Source organism: Salvelinus fontinalis, chromosome 20 (assembly GCF_029448725.1).
Source record: "Salvelinus fontinalis isolate EN_2023a chromosome 20, ASM2944872v1, whole genome shotgun sequence".
Lineage (NCBI taxonomy): Eukaryota > Metazoa > Chordata > Actinopteri > Salmoniformes > Salmonidae > Salvelinus > Salvelinus fontinalis.
In genome coordinates, this window is record NC_074684.1 from 5,058,818 (window position 1) to 5,085,319 (window position 26,502).

Sequence of the window (26,502 nt, forward strand, 5' to 3'; positions counted from 1 at the left end):
TAACAAAAATAAGCACGGACTCATTTAATTCCAATTATACAAATGAACCTACAGACCACATTTCTTTAAGGCACGGTTAACTGTTGACATTCTTATTACAGATACATCATCACTAACTTTGGAGGCTGTTTATTTATTATTATAAATAACAAAAATTATCCCCCTTTTTCTCCCCAATTTCGATTTTGTCTCATCGCTGCAACTATCCAACGGGCTCGGAAGAGGGAAGGTGGAGTCACGATTCCTCCAAAACATGACCCGCCTAACCGTGCTCCTTAACACCCACCAGCTTAACCCAGAAGCCATCCGCACCAATGTGTCGGATTAAACACTGTTCAACCGACTTTCAGCCTTCAGGCACCTGGCCCGTCACAAGGAATCGCTATCAATCAAATTTCAATCAAATGTATTTTTAAGCCCTTCTTACATCATCTGGTCACAATGTGCTGTACAGAAACCCAGCCTAAAACCCCAAACAGCAAGCAATGTAGGTATAGATGCACGGTGGCTAGGAAAAACTCCCTAGAAAGGTCGGAACCTAGGAAGAAACCGAGAGAGGAACCAGGCTATGAGGGGTGGCCAGTCCTCTTCTGGCTGTGCCGGGTGGAGGTGATAACAGAACATGGTCAAGGTGTTCAAATGTCCATAGATGACCAGCAGGGTCAGATAATAATAATCACAGGTTAGCACCTCAGAAGTCAATGTAAGTTGCCTTTTCATAGCCGATCATTCAGCGTATCTTTACCGCACCTGCTGTCTCTAGAGAGTTGAAAACAGCAGATCTGGGACAAGGTAGCACGTCCGGTGAACAGGTCAGGGTTCCATAGCCGCAGGCAGAACAGTTGAAACTGGAGCAGCAGCACAAGCAGGTGGACTGAAAAGTGCTTCAAAGCTGGGACCGAGAGACTGAAAAACAGCTTCTATCTCAAGGCAATCAGATTGTTAAACAGCCAACACTAACATTGAGTGGCTGCTGCCAACATACTGACTCAAATCACTAGCCACTTTAAACAATGCCACTTTATATAGCCACTTTATATAATGTTTACATACCCTACATTACTCATCTTATATGTATATACTGTACTCATCTACTGCACCATCTACTGCATCTTGCCTATGCCGTTAGGCCATCGCTCATCCATATATGTTTATATACATATTCTTATTCATTCCTTTACCCTTGTGTGTATACGGTAGTTGTTGTGAAATTGTTAGATTACTTGTTAGATATTACTGCATGGTCGGAACTAGAAGCACTAGCATTTCGCTACACTCACATTAACATCTGCTAACCGTGTGTATGTGACAAATAAAATTTGATTTGATTTGACTGGGGACAGCAAGGAGTCATCAGGCCAGGTAGTCCTGAGGCATGGTCCAAGGGCTTAGGTCCTCTGAGAGAAAGAGAGAGAAAGAGAGAGAAAGAGAATTAGAGAGAGCATACTTAAATTCACACAGGACACCAGATAAGACAGGAGAAATACTCCAGATATAACAGACTGACCCCAGCCCCAGGACACATAAACTACTGCAGAATAAATATTGGAGGCTGAGACAGGAGGGGTCGGGAGACACTGTGGCCCCGTCTGACGATACCCCCGGACAGGGCCAAACTAGCAGGATATAACCCCACCCCTTTTCCAAAGCACAGCCCCCACACCACACCATATCTTCAACCACCAACTTACCATCCTGAGACAAGGCCGAGTATTGCCCACAAAGATCTCCGCCACGGCACAACCCAAGGGGGGGCGCCAACCCGGACAGGAAGAACATGTCAGTGACTCAACCCACTCAAGTGACGCATCCCTCCTAGGAACGGCATGGAAGAGCACCAGTAAGCCAGGGATTCAACCGCCGTAGTAGATATTGATGCAGAGAATCCCAGTGGAGAGAGGGGAACCGGCCAGGCAGAGACAGCAAGGGCGCTTCGTTGCTCCAGTGCCTTTCCGTTCACCTTCACACTCCTGGGCCAGACTACACTCAATCATAGGACCTACTGAAGAGATGAGACTTCAATAAAGACTTAAAGGTTGAGAGTCTGCGTCACTCTCATAGATAGGCAGACCATTCCATAAAAATGGAGCTCTATAAGAGAAAGCCCTGCCTCCAGCTGTTTGCTTAGAAATTCTAGGGACAGTAAGGAGGCCTGCGTCTTGTGACCGTACGTGTACGTGTAGGTATGTACGGCAGGACCAAATTGGAAAGATAGATAAGAGCAAGCCCATGTAATGCTTTGTAGGTTAGCAGTAAAATCAAAAGCAGAACTAAGATCTAGGAGCACTAGGACAGATGCAGAGCCTCGGTCTGACGCCATTCAAAGGTCATTTACCACCTTCACAAGTGCAGTCTCAGTGCTATGATGGGGCCTAAAACCAGACGGAAGCGTTTTGTATACATTGTTTGTCTTCAGGAAGGCAGTGAGTTGCTGCGCAACAGCTTTTTCAAAAAGTTTTGAGAGGAATGGGAGATTCGATATAGGCCGATAGTTATTATATTTTCTGGGTCAAGGTTTTGCTTTTTCAAGAGAGGCTTTATTACTGCCACTTTTAGTGAGTTTGGTACACATCCGGTGGATTGGAAGATGTTTATTATGTTCAACATAGGAGGGTCAAGAACAGGAAGTAGCTTGAAGGTTTAGAGGCCATGACTATTTTCATCAATGTGTCGAGATACAGTATTAAAAAACTTGAGTGTCTCCCTTGATCCTAGGTCCTGGCAGTGTTGTGCAGACTCAGGACAACTGGGCTTTGGAGAAATAGGCAGATTTAAAGATGAGTCCGAAATTTTCTTTCTAATGATCATGATCTTTTCGTCAAAGACGTTCATGAATTTATCGCTGCTGAAGTGAAAGCCATCCTCTCTTGGGGAATGTTGCTTTTCAGTTAACTTTGCGACAGTATCAAAAATAAATGTTTGATTGTTCTTATTTTCCTCAATTAAGTTGGAAAAATAGGATGATTGAGCAGCAGTGAGGGCTCTTCGATACTGCATGGTACTGTCTTTCCATGCTAGTCGGAAGACTTCCAGTTTGGTGTAGCGCAATTTCCGTTCCAATTTTCTGGAAGCTTTCTTCAGGGCTCAGGTATTTTCTGTATACCAGGGAGCTAGTTTCTTATGACAAATGTTTTGGGGTTTTAAGGGTGCGATAGCATCTAGGGTATTACGCAAGTTTAAATTGAGTTCCTCAGTTAGGTGGTTAACGGAATTTTGCACTATGACGTCCTTGGGTTGTCCGATAATTTATAGCACGGCTTTTGATGATCCTTGGTTGGGGTCTGAACAGATTATTTGTTGCGATTGCAAACGTAATAAAATGGTGGTCCGATAGTCCAGGATTATGAGGAAAAACATTAAGATCCACAACATTTATTCCACGGGACAAAACTAGGTCCAGAGTATGACTGTGGCAGTGAGTAGGTCCGGAGACATGTTGGACAAAACCCACTGAGTCGGTGATGACTCCGAAGCCTTTTGGAGTGGGTCTGTGGACTTTTCCATGTGAATATTAAAGTCACCAAAAATGTGAATATTATCTGCCATGACTACAAGATCCGAGAGGCCTGTAAACAGTAGTTATAAAAAGGGATTGAGTCGGCTGCATAGATTTCATGACTAGAAGCTCAAAAGACAAAAACGCAGTCGTTTTTTATTGTGTAATTTGAAATTTGATATCGTTAATGTCAGCAACACCTCCGCTTTTGTGGGATGCGCGGAGGAGAGGTCTCATTTAACACAGTAAATTCATCAGGCTTAAGCCATGTTTCAGTCAAGCCAATCACATCAAGATTATGATCAGTGATTAGTTCATTGACTATAACTGCCTTGGATGTGAGGGATCTAACATTAAGTAACCCTATTTTGAGATGTGAGATATCACAATCTCTTCCAATAATGACAGGAATGGAGGAGGTCTTTATTCCAGTGAGATTGCTAAGGTGAACACCGCCATGTTTAGTTTTGCCCAACCTAGAACGAGGCACAGACACGGTTTCAATGAAGATAGCTGAGCTGACTATACTGACTGTGCTAGTGGCAGACTCCACTAAGCTGACAGAGTGCAGGCCAGGCAGCAGGCTGTTAGCCAGCCTATCTCATTGTGGAGCTAGGGGAGTTAGAGCCCTGTCTATGTTCATAGATAAGATGAGAGCACCTCTCCAGCTAGGATGGAGTGCGTCACTCCTCAGCAGGCCAGGCTTGGTGCTGTTTGTGGGTGAGTCCCAGAAAGAGGGACATTTATCTACAAATTCTATATTTTTGGAGGGGCAGAAAACAGTTTTCAACCAGCGATTGAGTTGTGAGACTATGCTGTAGAGCTCATCACTCCCCCTAACTGGGAAGGGGCCAGAGACAATTACTCGATGCTGACACATCTTTCTCGCTGATTTACACACTGAAGCTATGTTGTGCTTGGTGACCTCTGACTGTTTCATTCTAACATTGTTGGTACTCTCTACACCTGCCAGTTTTAGCCTTAGCCAGCACCATCTTCAGATTAGCCTTAACGTCGGTAGTCCTGCCACCTGGTAAACAGTGTATGATCGCTGGATGATTCGTTTTAAGTCTAATATGTGAGCGGACCAACTAATTGGGCGTCACTCTAAAGCGGGAAGGTGGAACAAACGAGTCAGGAGTAGGTTTTCTTGATTGAACACAGTTCTATATTGAGGGCATTTGGTCAACACAAACACTCCAACATAATCAATGAAAATCTTCTTCTCCAGATCAAACAGGAACACAATACAATTGTCTTTAAACTACAACACAAGTCACGGGATTGTCACCGTCTTAATGGTTCTTCATAGATAGCTCCTCTGTCTCGGTGGCCATCTTCCAGAGATAGTTCTTCCCCCCTCTCTGCTGGTTCCATACTCTCTCTTATAGGGGAAGGAGAATATCTCATTAGTAGTGTCAGCTGTGCTTAATTGCCTCTGGTTACCTTGTCTCCCATGCCTTGTTGGGCTACCATCCGTGAGCCCAGCCTGCCCTCCAGTGGTCCTTCCACATACCTTCCCCCTCAGGACCGAACCGGAGGGTCGGGCGCCAGACGCACCGTCTTGGTTGCGTCGGGACAGCGCGTCTGCATTCCTGTTCCTCGATCCGGCCCTGTGGATGAGATGGAAAGAGAACGGTTGTAAAGACAAAAACCATCTGGCTATTCTGCTGTTATTGTTTCTCTTACCAGCCATCCACGTGAGGGGCGCATGGTCAGTAACTAATGCAAACCTCCGACCCAGTAGGTAGTACCGGAGATAATCGAGGGCCCACTTAATGGCTAAGGCCTCTTTCTCTACGGTAGCATACCTCTGTTCCCGATCGCTGAGCTTCCTACTTATGAAGAGAATCGGCTTCTCTGCTTCACCTTTACCCTGAGCTAGGACGGCCCCGAGCCCCGTATCCGAGGCGTCGACCTGCACAATAAACTCTTGTGAGAAGTCCGGAGCCTGTAGGACAGGATCAGAACACAGGCCATCTTTTAGCAATTGAAAGGCCTCTTCCGTCTCGTCTTTCCACTCTACCTGGTTTGGCAAGTTTTTCTTGATGAGGTTTGTGAGGGGATTGGCAATGGTTGCATATCCCGGGATAAAACGGCGATAATACCCGTTATCCCTAAGAAGGCCCGAACGTCCCGCTTGGTCCGGGGTCGCGGCCAGTCCCGAATTGCCCTGGTCTTCTCTGCCTGTGGGCGTATTTTCTCTGCCTGTGGGCCCACTTAATGGCTAAGGCCTCTTTCTCTACGGTAGCATACCTCTGTTCCCGATCGCTGAGCTTCCTACTTATGAAGAGAATCGGCTTCTCTGCTTCACCTTTACCCTGAGCTAGGACGGCCCCGAGCCCCGTATCCGAGGCGTCGACCTGCACAATAAACTCTTGTGAGAAGTCCGGAGCCTGTAGGACAGGATCAGAACACAGGCCATCTTTTAGCAATTGAAAGGCCTCTTCCGTCTCGTCTTTCCACTCTACCTGGTTTGGCAAGTTTTTCTTGATGAGGTTTGTGAGGGGATTGGCAATGGTTGCATATCCCGGGATAAAACGGCGATAATACCCGTTATCCCTAAGAAGGCCCGAACGTCCCGCTTGGTCCGGGGTCGCGGCCAGTCCCGAATTGCCCTGGTCTTCTCTGCCTGTGGGCGTATTTTCCCATTCCCCACGGTGTACCCCAGGTATTCCGCTTCGGACAGGCCCAGGCAGCATTTATTTGGATTGGCCGTCAACCCTGTGGCTTCCAAACTCACGAGCACCGCCCGTAATCGCAGGAGGTGACTATCCCAGTCCTCGCTGTGGATAACCACATCGTCTATGTACGCCGCTGCATACTCTTGATGGGGCCGTAGAATGGCATCCATGAGGCGTTGGAAAGTTGCAGCGGCACCATGCAGTCCGAAGGGCATCCTCACATACTGGAAGAGCCCCTCTGGTGTGGCGAAGGCAGTCTTTGGGCGATCCTCCGGAGCCACCGGCACTTGCCAATATCCCTTCGTCAAATCCAGGGCGGTGATGAACTTGGCCTTTCCTAAGCGCTCCAAGAGTTCATCCACGCGGGGCATGGGATACGCATCGAATGTAGAGATAGCATTCACGGCCCTAAAGTCGTTGCAGAGTCTCATACTACCATCGGATTGGGGACCAGGACTATGGGACTGGACCACTCACTCGTCGATGGCTCGATCACACCCATCCTCAACATCTCCCTTACCTCGTTCTTAGCGATGACTCGGCGAGCCTCAGGAATCCTGTAAGGGCGGATATGCACCTTCTTGCCAGGTTCAGTGTGGATATGGTGGAACAGGACATCTGTTTGTCCTGGGAATGGAGAGAATATTCGACCGAAGTTCATAATCAGCTTGTCTAGGTGTCTTGACTGCTCCGGCAGGAGAGTTTGACCACGGTGCACCTGTGGTAGAGCCTCCTCTTTTCCTTTTCCCTCCAGGGCCATCAAAGCCACCTCCTCCTCTCTTCCATGGTACGTCTTCAACAGGTTTATGTGATAGAGTTGGACCTTCTTCCTTCTATCAGGTTGCTTGATGAGGTAATTGACCGCTGAGACCCTTTTCATTACCTCGTAGGGCCCGCTCCACTGTGCCAGCAAGCGATGTTCGGCCATGGGCACGAGCACCATCACTTTCTCTCCCACGGTGAACTCACGGGGGGTCGCGGACTTATCGTAGGCCCGGCCTTGGGTCCTTTGTGCCTTCTCCATATGCTCCTTGACTATGGGCCACACTGCTGACAGGCGGTCTCTCATCAGGGTAATATGTTCTATTGTGGATCAAAAGGGGCATGGTTGGGTCTCCCAGGTCTCCTTGGCTAAGTCGAGGATCCCTCGACAGGGTCTGCCATAGAGCAATTCAAACGGAGAGAATCCAGTGGATGCTTGGGGTACTTCTCGCAGGGCAAACATTAAGTGTGGGAGAAGCATGTCCCAGTTTTTCCCGTCTCGGGACACCACTCTTCTCAACATGCTTTCAATCGTTTTGTTCAAGCGTTCACACAACCCGTCTGTTTGAGGGTGGAATATGCTTGTACGTATCTGTTGAACCTGATACAACCGACACAAGTCCTTCATCAACCGGGACATGAATGGGGTTCCCTGATCAGTTAAGATCGTCTTGGGGAGGCCCACCCGAGAGAACACCATGAATAATTCCTTGGCAATTCCCTTTGACGACATGTTACGCAGGGGTATGGCCTCCGGGAACTTGGTAGCATAATCTATGACCACTAGGATGTACTCGTGTCCTCTGGCGGATTTTGGGAGGGGTCCTACGAGGTCCATAGCTATGCGTTCAAAGGGAGTCTCTATGATGGGGAGAGGAATCAAAGGGTTACGTAGGTGTGGCCGTGGAGCTGTACGTTGACATTGATCACACGTCCTACAATACCTGGCCACATCCCGGGTGACCCGGGGCCAATAGAATCTCTGCATGATTCTGTCAATAGTCTTGTCTCGTGCCAGGTGTCCTCCTAGGACGTGGGAATGGGCTAACTGTAGAACTGTATCCCTGTATGGTCTAGGCACCATTAGTAATTACTGGTTTTCCCCCCTTCGTCGTACGACCCAGTATAAGAGACCCCGCCTGATTGCATAGTAAGGAAGAGGGGGCTCACCTGATCCATCGACGTTCCTCCCGTCGATCACCTTCACTCTCCTCATGGCCTCCCTTAGGTCTGGGTCTCTATGCTGCGAGGTGCCGAACTGTCCCTTTAATTCCTGGGGCAGATCAACCTTGGTAGAGGGATGTGGAGGTTGTTCCCCATCCCCCTCAGGGGTGACCGATGAGAATCTCTTCCAGGTTCCCTCCTCGGATGGAGCTACAAATATATCCCTTAGCGCCTGGTTGCTCCTTCCTTCCTGTGTTGTGTATAACCCTTCACAGGTGTCTTCATCAGTGGTTTCCTGGAATATCTGTCGTAAATGTTGGGTCGCTATTTCTTCCTCTGCTGCAGAGGACGAGGGCGCAGCTACGTCTCCTTGTAGGACTACTACCTCGGGCTTGGGCTTTCTCTTCTTTCCTGTCCCCCTTCTTCCCGTGCATAACGTCATCTGCCGAAGCTCCTTATATAGGGGACAGTCTCTCCCAATCAATAATGGTACCTTCAGCTGGGGCACTTTCCCTGCCCTGACTGTACACCTTCCTTTTGGAGTGAGAATAGGCAGATTCACAGTGGGGTGATAGTGGGTGTCTCCATGGATACAGGATACGGCTACTTTGTCTGGTAGCAGTGTTGCGGAGGTCACCAGCCGCTCCTCTACTAACGTAACCATACTTCCCGAATCGAGAATGGCTACCACATCTTGTCCTTCGACTCGAACTGGAATCTCTGGGGCTGGGGCTATTTCTGCTAACCAACAGTGTTGATCCTGCCCCCTCAAACCGAGATGTGTGGGGGTGGGCAGTGATGACTCTGACCATGGGCTCGTCCTTGCTAGGACATTGTGGGGCATAATGGTCGGGAGACTGACATTTATAACACCGACCCTGCTGTGTGGGAGATGACTTCTCCCACCTCAGGAGGGGGTTTGGACGTTTCGGTGGCGGACCCGCCGGGGTGAGTCGTGGTACGGGATTGGAAGAATCCTTCCGTTCCTCCTTGTCACTTTTTAACAACTCCCCTGTAGACCGATATGTTTCCACCGCCTGGGCTATGTCGTCGGCTGACAACGGGTTGGCTTGCCCCACAACCCTTTTAAAGTCACTGGGTAATTCCCTCAATATCTTGTCCACTACGAGAGTCTCTATCACCTGTCCTACTCCCTTTTCAGGTTCTAGCCACGGCCTGAAAGGCCGCTCAGCAAGGAAGAAGCCACTGCTGCAAACCGCCATAAAAAAGCCGGACTACGGTTTGCAACTGCACATGGGGACAAAGATCGTACTTTTTGGAGAAATGTCCTCTGGTCTGATGAAACAAAAATAGAACTGTTGGGCCATAATGACCATCGTTATGTTTGGAGGAAAAAGGGGAGGTTTGAAAGCCGAAGAACATCATCCCAACTGTGAAGGACAGGGGTGGCAGCATCATTTTGTGGGGGTGCTTTGCTGCAGGAGTGGCTGGTGCACTTCACAAAACAGATGGCATCTTGAGGAACGGAAATGATGTGGATATATTGAAGCAACATCTCAAGACATCAGTCAGGAAGTTAAAGCTTGGCCGCAAATGGGTCTTTCAAATGGACAATGACCCCAAGCATTCTTTCAAAGTTGTGGCAAAATGGCTTAAGAACAACAAAGTCAAGGTATTGGAGTGGCCATCACAAAGCCCGAACCTCAACCCTATAGAACATTTGTGGGCAGAACTGAAAAAGTGTATGCAAGCAAAGATCCTACAAACCTGACTCAGTTACACCAGCTCTGTCAGGAGGAATGGGCCAAAATTCACCCAACTTATTGTGGGAAGCTTATGGAAGGCTACCCAAAACGTTTGACACAAGTTAAACAATTTAAAGGCAATGCTACCATAAACTAATTGAGTGTGTGTAAACTTCTGACCCACTGGGAATGTGATGAAAGAAATAAATGCTGAAATAAATCATTCTCTCTACCATTATTCTGACATTTCACATTCTTAAAACAAAGTGGTGATTCTAACTGACCCAAGACAGGGAATTTTTGTAAATGTATTTGGCTAAGGTGTATATAAACTTCCAACTTTAGCTGTATTACCTCAACTAACCAGTGCCCCCGCACATTGACTCTGTACCGGTACCACCCTGTATATAGTCTCGCTATTGTTATTTTACTGCTGCTATTTAATTACTTGTTACTTTTATTTATTTTTCTTATTCGTTTTTTTAAACTGCATTGTTGGTTAGGAGCTTGTAAGTAAGTATTCGACGCATGTGACTAATACATTTTGATTTGATATGATGATACTACAAGCTTGGCACACCTGCATTTGGGGAGTTTCTCCCATTCCTCTCTGCAGATCATCTCAAGCTCTGTCAGGTTGGATGGGGAGCATGTCTGCACAGGTATTTTCAGGTCTCTTCAGAGATGTTCGATCGGGTTCAAGTCCGAGCTCTGGCTGGGCTCCTCAAGGACATTCAGACTTGTTCCGAAGCCACTCCTAAATTGTCTTGGCTGTGTGTTTAGGGTCGTTATCCTGTTGGAAGGTGAACCTTCGCCCCAGTCTGAGTTCCTCAGAGCTCTGGAGCAGGTTTTCATCAAGGATATCTCTGTACTTTGATCATCTTTCCAACGATCCTGACCAGTCTCCCAGTCCCTGCAGCTGAAAAACATCACAGCATGATGCTGTCACCACCATGCTTCACCGTTGGGGTGGTGGCACGTTACCTCCAGGTGTGACATTGGCATTGAGGCCAAAGAGTTCAATCTTAGTTTCATCAGACCAGAGAATTTTGTTTGTCATGATCTGAGAGTCCTTTAGGTGCCTTTTGGCAAACTCCAAGCGGGCTGTCATGTGCCTTTTGCTGAGGAGTGGCTTCCATCTGGCCACTGTACCATAAAGGCCTGATTGGTGGAGTGCTGCAGAGACGGTTGTCCTTCTGGAAGGTTCTTGCATCTCCACAGTGGAACTCTGGAGCTCTGTCAGAGTGACCATCAGGTTCTTGGTCACCTCTCTGACCAAGGCCCTTCTCCCTCGATTGCTCAGTTTGGCCGGGCGGCCAGCTCTAGGAAGAGCCTTGGTGGTTCCAAACATCTTCCATTTAAGAATGATGGAGGACACTGTGTTCTTGGGGACCTGTGCCTCAACACAATCCTGTCTCAGAGCTCTACGGACAATTCTTTCAACGTCATGGCTTGTTTTTTTCTCGGACATGCATCGTCAACTTTGGGACCTTATATAGACAGGTGTGTGCCTTTCCAAATCCTGTCCAATCCAATGAAATGATTACAGGTGTACTCCAAGTTGTAGCAACATCTCAAGGATTATCAATGGAAACAGGATAAACCTGAGCTCAATTTTGAGTCATTTAGCAAAGGTTCTGAATAGTTATGTAAATAAGATATTTCTGTTTTTTATTTGTAATAAATTTGCCAAAAACTCTAAAATCCTGTTTTTACATTGTCATTATGGGGTATTGTGTGTAAAATTATTTAATACATTTTAGAATAAGGCTGTAACGTAACAAAATGTGGGCAAAGGGAAGTGGTCTGAATACTTTCCGAACACACTGTATTTCACCCTCATTAACATACATGATTACATTGTGCATGTTCATTTATACAGTAATAATTATTCAATATGTCCTCACCTGGGATTTGAACTCATAACCTTTTGGTTCACGGCAATGGAGGCTAAGAGGGAGTGGGGGGATGACGGGTCATGTTACCAAAACACAATTGAGTTTCGTGATGATGATGACACACATGCACGCACGTGCACACTTTAGTGGTTTACCTGGCCAGTTATATGCATCATTTTAAAAATTTAATATCACCTCATATACCATTGATGCAACCTCGGTGTTGTACTAATGGGGAACCATGCACTTTAATACAACCCAAAACTTTATTGCTTCTCAAAGTTTTTTCCTCCAATTTATTCTGTGTTAAGGGATGTGAGCATATGAAATCCTTCCTCCACAAAGTCCCCCACATTGTATAATTCATGTATATCTTCTGCTCCCAAACTCAGCTTCTCTCTGCTTTCGCCTCCGCTCTCCCCGTCTCCCTCCCTCTCTTCTCCCACAGACTGCAAATCATGCCTTCATCCCTATTATCCCTCATTTCCTCTGCACTGTAAACAAAGACTCTTTGGATCAACGAACAACAAAAAATACTTTAACCGGTTACAACTAAATGAGTTAGTTTTTTTCAATTGAAAAATACTACATTTGTTGAAACCAAATATATGATTCAATGCCAACTGTTTTATTGTATTATTACCAAACCTATATTTGAAGTTGCAATCTTTCAACACTCAGCTTACTTTTACCCTTTGGTTAAACATAATAAATAACAAATACAAACTAATATTTCATGTAAATGCAACCCATTTGTTTCATCTTGTTTTAAGTTCACTTTTTAATTTGGAATTAGCTATCCAAATTTATTCAAATAATTAAATAAATTCCCTGTAAAACAATAACGGGTTCAATAAGTAGAAATAATGTTTCCAAACATATTCTTTACACAAGACTTTCACATTTAGTAGCCACAATATTATAACCAAGCATTGGCTACTTTAACATAGAAACCTTATCAGGCTCTTTAGTGCAGAGGGTCATTGTCATTCCCCAGAGTAGCTGCCCCTCACATAGAGAACTCATAAATTGCCTCTTAACTTTTACAGGGGCATAACAATAATCATAGTGTTATAGGGGTGGCAGACAGGAGAGATTGTGTGTGTGTGTGTGTGTGTGTGTGTGTGTGTGTGTGTGTGTGTGTGTGTGTGTGTGTGTACAAGTTTTATTCATGTCTCACTGTTGGCCAACGGGGGGCACTGCTTTGTAATGTGATGATGATAACTAAATCACGTGCAAGTGTAAAGCATACAGTCATTTCTATGAGAGAATACTAAACAACCTGTGTATTGTTTCCCACTCATACTCCAAGATCTTCTCTGCATTCATGTCTTCGAACATCAACACTTATTATCGTAGTTAAGCTTCAATTTAATGTATTACTCGATAGAAGCCGGGGCGGCAGGTAGCCTAGTGGTTAGAGCGTTGGGCCAGTAACCAAAAGGTTGGTGACAAGGTAAAAATCTGTCGCTCTGCCCCTGAACCAGGCAGTTAGCCCACTCTTCCCAGGTAGGCCGTCATTGTAAATAAGACTTTGTTCTTAACTGACTTGCCTAGTTAAATAAAGGTACATTTTTGTATTCACTTTTTAAAGCCAGCTAACTTGAGATTGAGGGTTGACCTAGAAAGAAAAATGTATTTCACTTGAGAATGAAGGAGATGATCTCTGCTCTAAATTATGAAGCAGATGAAAGTAAATTGTTTGGGCACGTCAGGATCAATAATGTATGGCACCTTTTGAAGAGCTAAAAAGTGAGCCAGAACATGATAGGCTAGTTTTCTTCAATTATTCAGGAGTTGTACACGCGTTACAAAGGCTGAAAGGAACCGACAAACCGTTCACTTTTCTGAGGAGGTATCGAGGTATCGATCACCATCGTGATAACAAAAGGACAGAGTAGAGAGGAGAGGAAGATGGGGGGGAAGAGAAGAAAGGAGTGGAGGAGAGAGAACAGTGAAGGGGACAGACTGACTTCCTGTATCCTCCTGTACCAAATAGATGGATGCAATAAAAGTTGACCTCGGTTTTCTTTTCTATGAAAAAAGAGATAAGCTATACTCCAAACTAGAGAATAATCCAAGGTATTCTGGCTATGAGCCAAACAGGACATGTATTATTCAGTACTCAGTATGGAAAGACTTAGCTACTTCCACATGAAGCCTAGCTGTGTGCATTGGTGGGGGAATCATTTGTGACAGTGAGGATTAAACCTGGTGTTAAGTTCTGTCCATAAAGTTTGTCCTCTATTGAATTATATGTCTGTGTTGACTAATGGTTCCTTCCTTTGGCTGCAGTTGTTATTATTTGGCTGCAGTATTCTGCTGCATACTGCATCCATCTCTCAGGAGGGAGGGAGAGAGGGAGATTACAGGCACAGAGAGAAGGGGGAGAGGGGGAAAGCATGAGAGGTACAGAGGGAGAGTGAGAGAGTGTGAGAACGAGAGAGAGAGAGCGCGAAAGAGAGAGAGACGCCTACCTGGAGGTGACGGCATTCCCTCCCCCATATGCCCCCATAGGCAGAACTACGACAACATAACCAACAAAAATGGGTCACAACTCCTGCAGCTCTGTAGCACGCTGGGTATGTACATAGTTAATGGTAGGCTTTGAGGGGACTCCTACGGTAGGTGCACCTATAACTCATCTCTTGGCAGTATTACTGTAGACTACTTTATCACTGACATCAATCCAGAGTCTCTAAGATTGTTCACAGTCAGCCCACTGACACCCCTATCAGATCACAGGAAAATCACAGTGTACTTGAAAATCACTGTCTACTTGAACAGAGCAATACTCATGAGGCATCAAAGCCAAAGGAACTGAATAATATTAAGAAATGCTATAGATGGAAGGAAAGTAGTGTGGAAACCTATCAAAAATCTATTTGACAACAACAAATTCAAACCATTTTAGATAACTTCCTGGACAAAACGTTTCACTGGAATAGTGAAGGTGTAAACTTGGCAGTAGAAAACCTAAATAGTATATTTGACCTCTCAGCTTCCATATCGAATCAAAACATTTCGAACAGAAAACCGAAGAAAATTAACAACAATGAAAATATCCAGTATTTTGTTTTTTTATGTGTTATTCCTTACATTGGTAATCTTAGGTTTCATTACATACAGTCGGGAGGAACTACTGAATATAAGAGCAACGTCAACTCACCATCGTTACGACCAGGAATATGACTTTCCCAAAACGGATCCAGTGTTTTGCCTTCCACCCAATACAATGGATCTGATCCCAACCGGCGACCCTATGCGACGCCGTAAAAGGAGCAAACGTAGCGGTCTCCTGGTCAGGCTTCGGAGACGGGCACATCGCGCTCCACTCCCTAGCATACAACTCACCAATGTCCAGTCTCTTGACAATAAGGTTGATGAAATCTGAGCAAGGGTAACATTCCAGAGAGACATCAGAGATTGTAACGTTCTCTGCTTCACGGAAACATGGCTAACTCAAGAGACGCTAACGGAGTCGGTGCAAGCTGGTTTCTTCACGCATCGCGCCGACAGAAACATACATCTTTCTGGTAAGAAGAGGGGCGGGGGTGTATGCCTTATGATTAACGAGACGTGGTGTGATCATAACAGCATACAGGAACTCAAGTCATTCTGTTCACCTGATCTAGAATTCCTCACAATCAAATGTTGACCGCATTATCTACCAAGGGAATTCTCTTCGATTATAATCACAGCCGTATATATTCCCCCCCAAGCAGACACATAGATGGCCCTGAACGAACTTTATCTGACTCTTCGTAAACTGGAAACCACACACCCTGAGGCTGCATTCATCGTAGCTGGGGATTTTAACAAGGCTAATCTGAAAACAAAACTCCCTAAATTCTATCAGCATATCGATTGTGCTACCAGGGCTGGTAAAACCTTGGATCATTGTTATACTAACTTCCGCGACGCATATAAGGCCCTCCCCCGCCCTCCTTTCGGAAAAGCTGAACACGACTCCATTTTGTTGCTTCCAGCCTACAAACAGAAACTAAAACAACAAGCTCCCTCGCTCAGGTCTGTTCAAAGCTGGTCCGACCAATCTGATTCCACGCTTCAAGACTGCTTCGATCACGCGGATTGGAATATGTTCCGCATTGCGTCCAACAACAATATTGACGAATACGCTGATTCGGTGAGCGAGTTCATTAGAAAGTGCATTGACGATGTCGTACCCACAGCAACGATTAAAACATTCCCAAACCAGAAACCGTGGATTGACGGTAGCATTCGCGTGAAACTGAAAGCGCGAACCACTGCTTTTAACCAGGGCAAGGTGACCGGAAACATGACCGAATACAAACAGTGTAGCTATTCTCTCCGCAAGGCAATCAAACAAGCTAAGTCCCAGTATAGAGACAAAATAGAGTCACAATTCAACAGCTCAGACACAAGAGGTATGTGGCAGGGTCTACAGTCAATCACGGATTACAAAAAGAAAACCAGCCCCGTCGCGGACCAGGATGTCTTGCTCCCAGACAGGCTAAATAACTTTTTTGCTCGCTTTGAGGACAATACAGTGCCACTGACACGGCCCGCTACCAAAACCTGCGGGCTCTCCTTCACTGCAGCCGAGGTGAGTAAAACATTTAAACGTGTTAACCATCGCAAGGCTGCAGGCCCAGACGGCATTCCCAGCCGCGTCCTCAGGGCATGCGCAGACCAGCTGGCTGGTGTGTTTACGGACATATTCAATCAATCCTTATCCCAGTCTGCTGTTCCCACATGCTTCAAGAGGGCCACCATTGTTCCTGTTCCCAAGAAAGCTAAGGTAACTGAGCTAAACGACTACCGCCCCGTAGCACTCACTTCCGTCATCATGAAGTGCTTTGAGAGACTAGTCAAGGACCATATCACCTCCACCCTACCGGACACCCTAGACACACTCCAATTTGCTTACCGACCCAATAGGTCCACAGACGACGCAATCGCAACCACAGTGCACACTGCCCTAACCCATCTGGACAAGAGGAATACCTATGTGAAAATGCTGTTCATCGACTAAAGCTCAGCATTTAACACCATAGTACCCTCCAAACTCGTCATCAAGCTCGAGACCCTGGGTCTCGACCCCGCCCTGTGCAACTGGGTCCTGGACTTCCTGACGGGCCACCCCCAGGTGGTGAGGGTAGGTAACAACATCTCCACCCCGCTGGTCCTCCTTGTTCACTCCTTGTTCACCCACGACTGCGTGGCCATGCACGCCTCCAACTCAATCATCAAGTTTGCGGATGACACTACAGTGGTAGGCTTGATTACCAACAACGACGAGACGGCCTACAGGGAGAAGGTGAGGAACCTCGGAGTGTGGTGTCAGGAAAATAACCTCACACTCAACGTCAACAAAACAAAGGAGATGATTGTGGACTTCAGGAAACAGCAGAGGGAGCACCCCCTATCCACATCGACAGGACAGTAGTGGAGAAGGTGAAAAGTTTTAAGTTCCTCGGTGTACACATCACGGACAAACTGAATTGGGTCACCCACACGGACAGCGTTGTGAAGAAGGCGTAGCAGCGCCTCTTCAACCTCAGGAGGCTGAAGAAATTTGGCTTGTCACCAAAAGCACTCACAAACTTCTACAGATGCACAATCGAGAGCATCCTGTCGGGCTGTATCACCGCCTGGTACGGCAACTGCTCCGCCCACAACCGTAAGGCTCTCCAGAAGGTAGTGAGGTCTGCACAACGCATCACCGGGGGCAAACTACCTGCCCTCCAGGACACCTACACCACCCGATGTCACGGGAAGGCCATAAAGATCATCAAGGACAACAACCACCCAAGCCACTGCCTGTTCACCCCGCTATCATCCAGAAGGCGAGGTCAGTACAGGTGTATCAAAGCAGGGACCGAGAGACTGAAAAACAGCTTCTATCTCAAGGCCATCAGACTGTTAAACAGCCACCACTAACATTTAGCGGCCGCTGCCAACATACTGACTCAACTCCAGCCACTTTAATAATGGGAATTGATGGAAATTATGTAAAAATGTACCACTAGCCACTTTAAACAATGCCACTTAATATAATGTTTACATACCCTACATTACTCATCTCATATGTATATGTATATACTGTACTCTATATCATCTACTGCATCTTGCCATCTTTATGTAATACATGTATCACTAGCCACTTTAAACTATGCCACTTTATGTTTACATACCCTACATTACTCATCTCATATGTATATACTGTACTCTATACCATCTACTGCATCTTGCCTATGCCGTTCTGTACCATCACTCATTCATATATCTTTATGTACATATTCTTTATCCCTTTACACTTGTGTGTATAAGGTAGTAGTTGTGGAATTGTTAGGTTAGATTACTTGTTGGTTATTACTGCATTGTCGGAACTAGAAGCACAAGCATTTCGCTACACTCGCATTAACATCTGCTAACCATGTGTATGTGACAAATACAATTTGATTTGATTTGAAATGGTTTGATGAAGAATTAAAAACAAAAGAAAGAAATTGAGAAACCTATCCAACCAAAAATATAGAGACCCAGAAAACCTGAGCCTATGCCTTCAATATGGTGAATCAATAAAACAATACAGAAATACACTATGGAAAAAGAAGGAACAGCACGTCAGAAATCAGCTCAATGTAATTGAAGAATCCTTAGACGCTAACCACTTCTGGGAAAATTGGAAAACACTAAACAAACAACAACACAAAGAGTTATCTATCCAATACGGAGATGTATGGGTAAACCATCTTTGTGTCCCTATTACAAAGAACAAATAGCAAAAACATATACATGATCAAATACAAATCTTAGAATCAACTATTAAAGACTGCCAGAACCCACTGGATTCTCCAATTACATTGAATGAACTACAGGACAAAATACAAACCCTCCAACCCAAAAAGGCCTGTGGTGTTGATGGTATCCTCAATGAAATTATAAAATATACAGACCACAAATTCCAATTGGCTAAACTTAAACTCTTTAACATCATCCTCAGCTCTGGCATCTTCCCCAATTTTTGGAACCATGGACTGATCACCCCAATCCGCAAAAGTGGAGACATATTACCGTGGGATATGCATCAACAGCAACCTTGGGAAAATTCTCTGCATTATCATTAACAGCAGACTCATACATTTTCTCAGTGAGTCTTTTTACCCAATTACAGTACAACAGACCACTGTCACGCCCTAGCCTTAGTTATCTTTGTTTTCTTTATTATTTTAGTTAGGTCAGGGTGTGACATGGGGGATGTAGGTGTTTTTGTCATGTCTAGGGGTTTTGTATGTTATGGGGTTTTGTCTAGTCTAGGTGTTTGTATGTCTATGGCTGCCTAGATTGGTTCTCAATTAGAGGCAGCTGTTTATCATTGTCTCTGATTGGGAACCATATTTAGGCAGCCATATTCGTTGGATATGTCGTGGGTGATTGTCTATGTCATTACGTAAGTTGCCTGTGTCTGCACTTGTCGTAGTATAGCTTCACGGTCGTTTGTTGTTTTGTAAGTCTGTTTAAGTATTCTTCGTTACGTTATAATAAATAGAACAATGTATTTATATCACGCTGTGCCTTGGTCCTCCTCTCTTCAAAGTTACGACGATCGTGACAACCACGTATTAACCCTGCATTGACAAACAAACAAACCAAAACAAAGGCAAAGTCTTCTCATGCTTTGTTGATTTTTTAAAAAATGGCATGAGGGTCTTCTATGCAAATTGATGGAAAGTGGTGTTGGGGGAAAAACGATATAAAATCCATGTACACAAACAACAAGTGTGTCACGGCTGTTTAAAGGAGTGGACCAAAGTGCAGCGTGGTGAGCGTACATTTTATTTATTAAATCAAAATGACCCCGAACAAAACAATAAACATTACAAAAACAAACCGTGAAGCTCAAAGGCTATGTGCTCTAAACAAAGTCAACTTCCCACAAACACAGGTGGAAAAAAGAGCTACCTAAGTATGGTTCCCAATCAGAGACAACGATAGACAGTGGTCCCTGATTGAGAACCATACCTGGCCAAAACATAGAAATATAAAGTCATAGAAACACAAAACATAGAATGCCCACCCCGACTCACGCCCTGACCAAACCAAAATAGAGACATAAAAAGGATCTCTAAGGTCAGGGCGTGACAAAGTGTGCGGTTAAAATTGGCAAAAAACACACACATTTCTTTCCACAGGGCCGTGGGGTGTGACAGGGATGCAGCAGAAGCCCCACCCTCTTTAACATATATATCAACAAATTGGCGAGGGCACTCGAACAGTCTGCAGCACACGGCCTCACCCAACTAGAATCTGAAGTCAAATGTCTACTGTTTGATGATGATCTGGTGCTTCTGTCCCCAACCAAGGAGGGCCTACGCAGAACCTAGATCTTCTGCACAGATTCTGTCAGACCTGGGCCCTGACAGTAAATCTCAGTAAGACAAAAATTATGGTGTTCCAAAAAAGGTTCAGTTGCAAGGACCACAAATACAAATGGCATCTAGACACTGTTGCCCTATAGCACACAAAAAACGACACATACCTCAGCCTAAACATCAGCGCCACAGGTACCTTCCACAAAGCTGTGAACGATCTACGAGACAAGGCAAGAAGGGCCTTCTATGCCATCAAGAGGAACATAACATTCGACATACAATTAGGATCTGGCAAAAAATACTTGTTCAGTTATACAACCTATTGCCCTTTACAGTTGTGAGGTCTGGGGTCCGCTCACCAACCAAGAATTCACAAAATAGGACAAACACCAAATTGAGACTCTGCATGCAGAATTCTGCTAAAAATATCCCAAGTGTACACACTAAAACACCAAATAATGCATGCAGAGCAGAATACCCGCTAATTATCCAAATCCAGAAAAGAGCCATTCAATTCTACAAACACCTAAAGGAAGCGATTCCCAAACCTTCCATAACAAAGCCATCACCTACAGAGAGATGAACCTGGAAATTTTGTCTCCTAAGCAAGCTGGTCCTGGGACTCTGTTCACAAAAACAAACAGATCTCACAGAGCCCCAGGACAGCAACATAATTAGACTCCAATCCAACCAAATCATGAGAAAACAAAAAAGATAATTTACTTGACACAATGGAAAGATTTAATTAAAAAAACAGAGCAAACTAGAATGCTATTTGGCTCTAAACAGAGAGTACACAGTGGCAGAATACCTGACCACTGTGACTGACCCAAACTTAAGGAAAGCTTTGAGTATGTACAGAGCAAGTGAGCATAGCCTTGCTATTACGAAAGGCCGCCATATGCAGTCCTGGATCTCAAGACAGGCTATGTGCACACTGCCCACAAAATGAGGTGAACACTGAGTTGTACTTTCTAACCTCCTGCCAAATGTATGACCATATTAGAGACACATATGTCCCCCAGATTACACAAATCCACAAAGAATTCGAAAAAAAAAAAAAAATGATAAACTCACATATCTATTGGGTGAAATTCCACAGTGTGCCATCACAGCAGCAAGATTTTTGTGACCTGTTGCCACAAGAAAAGGGCAACTAGTGAAGAACAAACACCATTGTAAATACAACCCATATTTATTTTTATTTATTTTCCCTTTTGTACTTTAACTATTTGAACATAATATGACATTTGAAACACAAAGCAACTTTCACTCACTTTTAGTTGCAGTTCCAGGTTGAAAGTTACATCATCTCAAGCAACTTTGCTGTTAACGTTACATGACGCAACAAAACAATTGCATGCAACAGCAAATTGAGGCTGCTTCTGTCATATTCTTTTTGAATTCTGCGCTTACCCCATGTTGTGCTGCTGCATGACATCGTGGTTTCACCAATTATTTCTGTGTACAACTGTTTGGTTATTGTAACAGCATGGATATAGACAAAATGCAGTCTGTACAATTTAGCTAGCTAGCCAAACTGACATTGAGAACACCAACATGACTAGCTAGTAACGAGCTAGCCATGCTAGCAAGGAATTAAGCTAACGTTAGCTAGCTAATTAGCACAGTTCAGGGTGAACAATTTCAGTTGAAACTGGTCGGGGAAAGGTTTGGGTTCACTTCAATAATTGCATTTATTGACTGCCTAACCATCTTCATTTGACTAGCCATGATGCCAATTTGTAGATATCTCCCGTTCTGCTATTGTCTGTTCTGTCAACCTTTATGCACACTGGCAGTGGCAGGCAGCTGTGTTGACATGACAACTGGTTAGAATTCTGAAACTTCAATGGATCACGTGACAAAAGTATTTGTTTTGATTGGCTGTTGCTTGCATCTAGCTGCACAAAGTTGAAAAGTTTGAACTGGTTGCAACCAGGTAAGAGAGATACGATGGTTGGTGAAAGAAAAGTGGATACAGAGAATTTAGAGTGATGAACACAATGGTGGTTTGTGATTGGTCTTTTAAGTGAAAGGACCAAATAGCCTCTCTCTTACTCTCTCTCTCTACACTCACACACCCACACTCACACATATCCTAATAGCCCAAGTTTGCTCCCTGCCTGTCACTTCTCATAATGCCCAGGCCTCTCTTACTGTTACTGACCATCCCTTAGGAGAAATACCCCCCCCCCCCCCCTCAACCTCCTCCAGTGTGTGTGTGTATGTGACAGAGTGTGATACTATTGACTGTGGTTTATATTATATATTACGTGTATTTGGGCTCCCAGTGATTAGTGTGTGTGTGTGTGTGTGTGTGTGTGTGTGTGTGTGTGTGTGTGTGTGTGTGTGTGTGTGTGTGTGTGTGTGTGTGTGTGTGTGTGTGTGTGTGTGTGTGTGGATATATATAGTAGTAGTATACTGGGTCTTTGTGTGGTGTGTGATTGATTACTCTGCTACAATATTGTCCGAGGGAAACTATATAAATTATTCACACCTTTATAATTCTCTGACTGAATACAAAGGGTACCAGGTTTCGCTCCCACTTTTAACAAACAGCAAATTACATTTGCTTGTAAATGATTTGTGAAGCACATATGAAGGCCTTATAAATGCTCTATGAAGGCTTAATGAATCCTTTATACTGTACTTGTTGGTCATAGAGTGTAGCCCATTTGTCTGTATGCAGTCTGGTACATTGTGAAACTATGGAATTTTAGAGAATGGGAATTGAGATAGGCTTATGCCCAATAAAGTCATTTGCAGCCTTTGGCTTCTTTTGAGGGTCAAAAACAATTGAAAATAATCAAATGTTGTTTTTCTAGGCAGCAATTAATTTCAGGCAACTTTGCTAAAGGACAGGAAGTTAACAGCACTCTAAAGTTGATATGCTAAAGGAATAAATCACCTACGTTTTCTTAGACACTTTGTTAAAGTTGTTTTTCCTCAGGGCAGCGGTAGCAGCTAATGAGTTTCCCCCGACAATATTATAAGGAAATAACTGTCAGGTGTTGGAATGGGGATAGAGTTGGTTGCTACTTAACTTCAACAAGTACTCACTGGCGGAAGGGTGGTGGGGCTGTGCGGGTGATATTGTGTGTGTCCGTGTGTGTGTTTGTCGAGAACAGACCTGCTGGTTTGACAACAAGCTCTGACTGTCAATGCAGAATCAGACGTCCAATTTGAAAGTTAAGTTCAGGCATTCATTCTGAATAGTTAAGGGGTTAAGGTTTGCACTGGGATTGCCCAGCACTGGGATTGAATACGCGACCCTCGGAGCCGGAGCTGGCAGTTTACGCCCATCCACAACACCCTAGCAAATCTCAAGACAAAATATTTGTAATTGTGCTCACCATTGCCCCTCGAGGCCGATTGTGAAGTAATCTCCTGACATCCTGCTTACCTGCGCGGACGTCTAATTTCGCAGTGGCTCTTGAGCGACCTGGCTGGGTTTGATTTTTTGCAGTTTAATATTCTGAGGCCCTGTATTTAGCTGTATCCTCTCTCTGAGAGAGACACAGGCATGAGATCACAGGGAAGCGTGACAATATCAGTATCGCAATAGAGAAAGTGGAAAGAGCATAGAGCAAATAGTGTGCGTTACCCTTTATTCCGTGTTTGTGTGCGTCCGTATCTGCGTCTGTGTCTGTAGCTCTATCTCTGAGTTCTAATAAGAGTCTATTTCTCCGTCTGCTCCTCATTTCTGGTTAGTTGTTGTAGCGGCCAACGACAATGACACACTCTCCCTGGCTGTCAGAGCCAGTTTCCATCACTCTGCCTACACGCTCGCACACATACACACACAGGCACACACACACACACATATGGGAATGTCACATAGTCAAGGAAGACAGTGAAAAGAGAGATAGATACAGAGAGACAGACTGAGCTGTGCAAGGACAGCACTATCAACCTAATTCAATGGAACCTACCAAAGCCAGCTCAAATGCAAATGTGGCCTACTTGAAGCCTTCTCTCTGAACAATCACATAACAACAGCAGTGTTTTTAGCCAAGGCACAGTCCTATGCCACAACTCACTGAATCAGGAATATTCTGCTCTTTTTGTGAAACAGTGGTTGCTCATGGTTCTTGTGGTTCTGTTGTTCCAGAGTCATTGGAACCTTCAAGATGGTTCTACAGAAGGTGGCGGAGGAGGGCCAGCTAGAGGTGACAGACACACTCATCGACGACAACAACACCGCCATCAGGGTAATTGCCAACACTGGTTCCTGATCAGTTTAGATATACATAGCCATAAGAATGAGAATCCTCCATACAGATCTATAGACATTATACAGTATATACCGAACACAGCCAAAAAGACAAGTATTTTATTGACCTCAGGTGAGTATTGATCCAACAGCCACATACAGTGTATTTGGAAAGTATTCAGACCCCTTCCCTTTTTCCACATTTTGTTACTTAACAGCCTTGTTGTCACGGTTTTCTAAAGTTGAACCCAGAAGCAGACCAGGACAAGGAGAGTAAGACGAAGGTGAGTATTTATTTACAAGTGTGAATGTAGTGATAGAAAAATCCAAGTGACGGAGCGGCCAGCGGAGGTGAGTTGATGGGATTGAATAGGCAGATCCAAGGAAGTAACTGAAGTCACCGACGACCAGGTAGGGATGAGATGAGTGTTCCGGGTGAATGATGTTCATGGCTAACGATCCGGCAGGGAATGGATGTCAGGTCAGTGCTTATGAAGTGGAGGGGTGATGATCAGGACCAGGTGTGCAGATAGCGGATTGGAAACAGGTGCGGTAAATCAGAGATCTCCCAACCAGCTACGTCGCCCGGCAACCAGACAGGGTGCGTTCCAGGACACCGGAAAAAACACTCCAGGACAGAACACAGGCAAAAACAGACTCAGGAAGCGGGATTCGTGACACTTGTTCTAAAATTGATTAAATTATATTTTTTCCTCATCAATCTGCACATAATAACCCCTAATGACAAAGCAAAAACATGTTTTTAGAAATGTTTACAAATAAAGTTTTCTGACCCTTTGCTATCAGACCCAAAATTGATCTCAGGTGCAAAAACTAAGCCATGAGGTCCAAGAAATTGTCCGTAGAGCTCAGAGACAGGATTGTGTCAAGGCACAGATCTGGGGAAAGGTAACAAAAAATGTCTGCAGCATTGAAGGTCCACAAGAACACATTGGCCTCCATCATTCTTAAATACAAGAAGTTAGGAACAACCAAGACTCTTCCTAGAGCTGGCCGCCCGGCCAACACTGAGAAATCGAGGGAGAAGGGCCTTGGTCAGGGAGGAGACCAATAACCCAATGGTCATTTTGACAGAGCACCAGAGAACCTCTGTGGAGATGGGAGAACCTTCCAGGAGAACACCCATCTCTGCAGCATTCCACCAATCTGGCCTTTATGGTAGAGTGGCCAAGCTGAAGCCACTACTCAGTAAAACGCACATGACAGGCCGCTTGGAGTTTGCCAAAAGGCACCTAAAGGACTCAGTCCATGCGAAACAAGATTCTCTGGTCTGATGAAACCAAGATTGAACTCTTTGGACTGAATGCCAAGCGTCACGTCAGGAGGAAACCTTGCACCATCCCTACGGTCAAGCATGATAGTGGCAGCATCATGTGAGGTGTGAGGATATACTGTGAGGATATTTTTCAGTGGCAGGGACTGGGAGACTAGTCAGGATCGAGGGAAAGATGAACAGAGTAAAGTACAGAAAGATCCTTGATGAAAACCTGCTCCAGAGCGCTCAGGACTTCAGACTGAGGCAAAGGTTCTTCACCTTCCAACAGGACACTAAGCACACGGCCAAGACAATGCAGGAGTGGCTTCGGGACACGTCTCTGAATGTCCTTGAGTGGCCCAACCAGAGCCCGGACTTGAACCCGATTGAACATCTCTGGAGGGACCTGAAAAAAGCACTGCAGCGCGCTCGCATCCACCCTGACAGAGCTTGCAAGTTTGTAGCGTCATACCCAAGAAGAATCGTGGCTGTAATCGCTGCCAAAGGTGCTTCAACAAAGTACTGAGTAAATGGTCTGAGTACTTATGTAAGTGTAATATTTCAGTTTTTTATTTTTAATACATTTGCTAAACTTTCTTAATACCTGTTGTTGCCTCATCATTATGGGGTATTGTGTGTAGATTGATGAGGGGGGAAAAAAACATTTAATACATTTTATAATAAGGCTGTAACGTAACAAAATGTGTAAAAAGTCAAGGGGTTTGAATACTTTCCGAATGCACTGTATTCAGAAAGAAACAGTATGTGAGAGAATGAAAAAAGAGGAAGTGTGAGATAATGGGAGCAAGTGATGGAAAGATCAAAAGCGATATAGAGAGGAGGACAGCGAAACAGAGAGAGACTGTGTGAGAGCTTATCCCGGCACCAATAGCTAACAATAGCTAACACTGAAGTTGGGACCTTGACAAACTTAACAGGG

At 44.9% G+C, this 26,502-nt stretch overlaps 2 protein-coding genes and 1 long non-coding RNA gene across 13 annotated transcripts in view; 1 reads left to right on the plus strand and 2 right to left on the minus strand.

Annotated features, from left to right (window-relative positions):
* On the minus strand, positions 1-14,801 carry LOC129817178 (uncharacterized). The gene is made up of 2 exons (XM_055872170.1): positions 4,943-14,801; positions 1-1,397 (listed from the first exon to the last, which is right to left on the minus strand). The coding sequence occupies exon 1, from the start codon at positions 8,948-8,950 to the stop codon at positions 8,033-8,035; it is 918 nt and encodes a 305-aa protein (XP_055728145.1). The 5' UTR covers positions 8,951-14,801; the 3' UTR covers positions 1-1,397; positions 4,943-8,032.
* LOC129817179 (uncharacterized) lies at positions 1-21,887 on the minus strand. The gene is made up of 2 exons (XR_008753668.1): positions 21,487-21,887; positions 1-5,109 (listed from the first exon to the last, which is right to left on the minus strand). It is a non-coding gene; the product is annotated as an uncharacterized LOC129817179 (long non-coding RNA).
* The window catches only part of LOC129817175 (otoferlin), a 127,236-nt gene that overhangs the window by 38,076 nt on the left and 62,658 nt on the right, over positions 1-26,502 (plus strand). For all 11 annotated transcript variants that reach the window (XM_055872158.1, XM_055872166.1, XM_055872167.1 and 8 more), the window contains one exon: positions 24,185-24,284. In XM_055872158.1, the coding sequence (XP_055728133.1) occupies positions 24,185-24,284 (100 nt within the window). The remainder of the gene's footprint in view (positions 1-24,184; positions 24,285-26,502) is intronic.